Source organism: Apaloderma vittatum, unplaced genomic scaffold, assembly GCF_000703405.1.
Source record: "Apaloderma vittatum isolate BGI_N311 unplaced genomic scaffold, ASM70340v1 scaffold15057, whole genome shotgun sequence".
Taxonomy (NCBI): Eukaryota; Metazoa; Chordata; class Aves; order Trogoniformes; family Trogonidae; genus Apaloderma; species Apaloderma vittatum.
The window spans coordinates 791-6,426 of record NW_009724632.1 but is presented as its reverse complement, the minus strand read 5'-3'; the positions used below and the strand labels follow the sequence as shown (position 1 = coordinate 6,426).

At 41.6% G+C, this 5,636-nt stretch overlaps 1 protein-coding gene across 1 annotated transcript; it reads left to right on the top strand.

The window, feature by feature from the left end:
• Positions 1–422: 422 nt before the first annotated feature.
• Positions 423–5,264, top strand: LOC104276323 (CDK5 and ABL1 enzyme substrate 2-like; the record flags this gene model as incomplete). Its single annotated transcript, XM_009872592.1, has 8 exons — positions 423–494; positions 699–791; positions 1,446–1,523; positions 2,910–3,018; positions 3,673–3,838; positions 4,294–4,397; positions 4,721–4,827; positions 5,146–5,264. Coding segments are annotated over 8 exons (848 nt in total), but the record flags the coding sequence as incomplete, so codon positions are not given.
• Between the last annotated feature and the right edge of the window lie 372 nt (positions 5,265–5,636).

Below are 5,636 nucleotides of genomic sequence, written 5' to 3'. Positions count from 1 at the left end.
CAGATTTTGAGTCATCATACAGATAGACCTGTATCTGTTCCACAGATTGATATGAAATGACTTATTTGCTTGCCTTGATCATGGTGGGGCTTTCTGTGGTATTTCTTGTAAGATTTTACATGATTATTTTGATGCTTTTTAGGTGTTATCTTCTAGATAGGTGTTCTTATATGTCGAAGACAGTGAATACTCCTGTTAATGAAGTTTGTATAAATGTGTGTTTTAAGGTTCCTAGAGGGGGAGACAAGTTCTTGGCCTTTTTAGAAACTTCAAACTCTTAGTTAAGCATTCTTCCAACACCAACAACAAAAATCCATAAAACCTTCCGTTTGTCCTAAGAGCTCATAGATCTGTTGCAGTTCATAAACTCGGAGGCCATGAACTAATGCTGTTCACTCTTCGTGGTGTTGTACATTTTACAGAAGGCGTTTTATCTCCCAGCGCTGCTCTCTAGACTTTTTAGAAGACATAGTGGAATGTGCCAGTGTACGAAGGTACTTTTTTTCTCAAAAGCAGCATTAATCTCAGCTCGTTGCATGCAGTCCTCTCCTCCCTCCACCCTCTTCCACGCCAATATCTGAGGTCTTGCATGCTAGTGCTGCCATCTGATCATACAACTGGCATCTCCTTTTTTTTTTCCTTCTTTTTCCAGAGCACTTAACGGATGTTTGGTTTGGGGTTTTTTTCTATAATTGCAGAACCAAGCATATATCTGGGTCTCCAAGGCACAAAAGTTTGAAGAAGATGCACTTCATCAAGAACATGCGGCAGTATGACACCAAGAACAGCAGGTAACTCCTGGAGGTCAGGGTGCCTCGTGATGTCCTTGGGATCTTCTCAGGTTTTTTTACATCCTTCTAACAAAGGCAGTAGGTGCTTGTATCTGCTACATCTGCAGCAATATTCTGATGATTCTGCCAGGCGACTTTGAGGAGATTAACTCATTCTCTTCTAACACCCTCCTTATCTCAGGCACACAGAGAGGTCAGAACTGAGGTGGATTTAAGGAGAGTGGTTTGGTTCAGCCGAATTCTTGGCTCATAGTTGCTGGGCGGAAGAGAAAGGAGGCTGCATTCATGTTTACTATTAATAGAGGTGTGAGACTTCATCTAAATGTAAAATACTGTCTAGGGCTTTGCACAAGGTTTCTGTAAAAGTTACATAAATATAGATGCAGACTTAAAGACTAGTATCTCCTCTGAGGAGCTTCCAAGGTGATGACAGTTACTGAATGCTGGGGTTTGATATAGAACTTGGCTCCAAGGACCTACAAGGTTGGAATGAAACCTCTGCTTTTGTGCTGCTTTCTGAAAACATAAAATCCACCCAGTATCTGTGTAACTTACAGAGCAATTTAAGAGGAGTTCTGTATTCATGTTCTGTAAAAAGCTGCTTTAACTTCTGAATCTTAATTTTTACCCTGGTCTTTTCCTGTCTGCTTACAGGATAGTGTTAATCTGTGCTAAACGAACACTGTGTGTGGCTTTTTCTATCCTACCTTATGGGGAGAGTTTACGGATCAGGTGAGTCATCTTTAACTGCTTTGTGAAATGTCTGGACTGTTTTTTGAAAAAGATCTTTTACAATGAGCATGGTTGGTGTAGGTCTCACATTTTGAAGCAGGCAAACTTAACTTACTATTGATGTGTAAGGACAGAGCAGTAAAATCGGATGTTGTCACAGTGTCAGTGTTCTAACAGAAAAAAAAGTGGAAAAGATAGACTTTTCTTCAGGTGTTCACGTTTTAGTACCCCAGTCCCATGAAATCCCTGAAACCGACTTTGAACAGATGATGTGGTGTTTTGTAGGATTTCTTGTACTCCTAAAGTGGACAGAAATCAACTGTCTTTAGTGCAGCAAACAACATCAGCAAAAAAGCACACAGGGAAGGATGCTGTTGCCTTTCCTGGAAACCTTCAAGGTTTTGTAGTGAAGTAACATCTAAATAAGCTCAGGATGCTCTTCTGTTTTTCAGCTCTAGGCCATGAATGTCACTATTTGCAATCTAAGAAAAACAGGAACAGTTTACACCGATTGAAACAACTTTTAGTGTTTGTACTACATTTTTGCATAGAACTGTCGATACGTTCCCTTACAAAACCAAAACCTGCTCACTGGGCTTCCCTGCAGCTTTGCTCAGTCCCTTGTGAAACCTAAGTTGATGCTGTGAAGGTCTGTGATCTACAAATATACAGTAGAAAATACTCATTTTATTCTAATCCACTTCTGCCAAAACAATTGTATTGTCACTTCTGTCCTGTCCATAACTTACAGGCGAAGGAAACGGATGTTTAGTGGTGGGAATGGTATTGTATGCAAATACACTTGCCGTAAAAATAGTTGATGGGAAAATATTCTCTCCCTTCACAGCAAACAGCAAGGTCACTGGAGCTATTTTAGAGCAGTTCTGAGCACTGTGGTGTTCTGCTTGTAAGCCGGCAGTGCAGTTCTTCAGCTGAAGGCTGCTTTTTCACATCGGAATATAGGTGACAAAGCTGCCGCTGCTGGAGCAGTTCTGCTAGAAGCCTTAATTTTCAATTTGAGCTTGTGTGCACAGTAACTGGAAAATTTCAATTCAAAGGCAAATCCTGGAAAACTAGTACTATAAATGATGTTTGCTGATAGATTTTGAGCGTTAGTGTGTTAGGAATGGGATGGTCTTACGCAGAAAGATCATGTTAGTTTTCCTTTGATAGGTCTGTTGGTACAGGCTTTTGTTAAAATGAGACGAAATGCAATTCTTTGATTAATGGACTCCTCTGTTTTCAAGAGTAGTTAAAAATTAGTGCTTTCATGGAGAACTCTGACCTGGTGGTGTTGGCCATAGCTAATGGATGGATCTTGTGTTTACCATAGAGGAAACTGGGCTTGCACCACACTTTATAACAGCGTTTCTGATCTGCATTTAGTGATCTCAAAATGGAAGGACAGAAGCAGCGACATCCTTCTGGGGGAGTTTCAGTCTCCACTGAGATGGTGCTTGGACTGGAAGGCGTAGAGCTAGGTGCTGATGGCAAGGTAAGGGGTTTTCATTGTTGTTTTTAGAGTTAGTTTTTATTTGTCTCTTGATTTGTACTGCCAGTGACAAAACCAGTGACAAGAGCAGGGGACAGCAGGTGGGCAAGCTGGCTTTCTTTCACTGTAAAACCGCTTCCTGCTGGGGCAGATCAATTTCTGGATGGGAAAGCACTGCATAAACTGAGAGCTGTGACTTTTCAGAGCAGTGGAAGTTTGCTTAGATCCTTACTTTGAAATTTTAGGCTTGTGACAAAGCTGCTTCTGAGGAGGCTGTTGAAGCTTGTGATCACTTCTGCCTCTGTTTCTGGAGAATTGATTTTACTCTGGTATCTCTGGCAACATGAGTGATGTTTTGATAGAAATATGAACAAAACGTGTACCCCTTTAGTTAAATTTATATACAGAGAGAACTTTTCTCATGTGATTCTCACCTTTGCCACCCCTCTAAATCTTCTACAACACTTCCATTCTGAAATTCTGGAATTGAGGCATTTCTCATGTAACTTGTCCCTTTCTTTCTGTCATCACAATTTCAAGGTCCCCACTCCAAATACACACTCCAGAGGACTCTTGAGTTGGGCAATCCTAGGTGCCTGGAAGTAAGCTTTTCAGTAAATTTCCCCCTATAACTACTACAACTTTCTCTCCTTTAAGGTTGTGTCCTATGCAAAATTCTTGTATCCGACCAATGCCCTCGTTGTTCGCAAAGCTGACACCCATAGTGTTGTCGCCTCCTGTCGAGCTAGCGCTTCACGGAGTCTTCCCGGGTCAAGGTACAAACCTGTGACAGCAAAAACAATACCAGCAGGAACAGATATCGGTAAGGACAGCTGCTGGCTTTGCCATCACTTGTGCGTGCGGCAGAAAAGCATAAAAGGAATATATTTGTCTGAAACAACTGTAAGTGGTGAAGTTCACTCTTGGGAAGGATGTGCTGCAGCTGGAAGGAGGCTGGGTCTGGCACAGCCTAGTAAAGAAGGCTTATTAATGAAGTATAAATGAGGAGCCTTAGGACTGAGACCTGCACATGTTCCTCACATCCTCCATACATCGAGCCTAGTTCTGCTAATGCAGTTCAAGGAGCACAAAGCTTTTTCTTTGGAAGTGTGAAGTTTTAAATTGCTCAACAAGAAATATCTGGTGTACTTGGATGCAGGTTGCCTCCTTGCCTGAGACCCTTAATGTTTGCTATTTGAAAACTTCTTTTTTACAGAGCTTTAAATTCCCCGTTTTCTCTTTATCTTGTGACGCAATGTGCTTTCCTTGTTCTGTTAGGAAGTGAAGCTGGGGAAGCTGCAGAGTATGATCCAAATCTTCTGGATGATCCTCAGTGGCCCTGTGGAAAACATAAACGTGTTCTCATCTTTGCCTCTTACATGGTGAGTGGCTCTCAATGACCAAGTCTTAAAACCCCAGTAACCATTTGCTTTCAAGAAGCAAATGACAATGTGAAGACATGCATCAGGTTGGTCCTCAGCAAGCTGAGTGTACAAACTCAACTGTTTATAATTATTTTACTTCACAAAAAAAATCACACTGGCCTTGAGGTGGCAATTTCTTGTCATTTGCTTCTCGTAAGCAGAAATGTTAAGTTGTGAATAATGAAATTCAGGTTTGCCTTTGCATTGGCGTTTTTGGAAAACTTGTTTGCTGTCAGTGCTGTTCTAAAGGGAAATGACAAATTTTGCCTCCTGCATTTCAGACTACGGTCATAGAATACGTGAAACCCTCGGACCTTAAAAAGGATATGAATGAAACCTTTAGAGAGAAGTTTCCGCATATCAAGTTGACACTGAGCAAAATTAGGAGGTAAGAAACAAGCACTGAATAATGAGAACGCTGTACAAGGCTGCTTTATATCTTCCACTTGTATGGAGCAAATACTAGGTCTATTAATAGTATATATGATTAAACACTCATCTCTTGTTGCCAGTTTTGCTGACTGTGGGATGACAGCCCAGTACAGGAATGTTTAGGATGCTGAGGAAGGGTAACAGTTGATTTTCACAGATCCACCTACAAGGGTTTTTTTTCACCACCTGTGGTGTACTAACACTTGGAGTCAGTTAACAGTAAAGCAGTATTAACCTTGAAACTAATATGTGCAACCTGCTTGTTTGGCTGTAGTAACTGGACTATTTTTCTGGATCCTCTGGCTATTTTTGCCTTTCGGTTGCCAGACTCGCTGATGACTATGGACTCTAACAAGATTCTAGGATTAAAGAGGTTAGATCTGGGGAGTCTTGGTAAGGAAAAAACATTTTGTGAAGGCAGGACTATGCCACACAAAATTCCTCATCTTCCAGGAAGTGGATTTAGCTGCTTATCAGCGAGATGCGCTGTTGCATCTTCAGAGAGCTGGGTCTTGCTGGTATCACACAGAGGTTAATGCAATCAAAGCCTTTTGAAGTAGCCAGCTTAAACACGATTCTGCTGAATCACCAGGGCTACATGAAACTCGGCTCCAGGCAGAAGGCTTGCTCAGGCAGAGTATGTGTTCTGCCAGTGTCCTGCATATTCCTCTTTGTAGCTGTTCCGAGATGTTCTTGCAGATGTAGCATGGGTGGCATCCACCATAAAACCTGCCTTAATGCTCAAGTGAAGGGCTGGCTGATGTG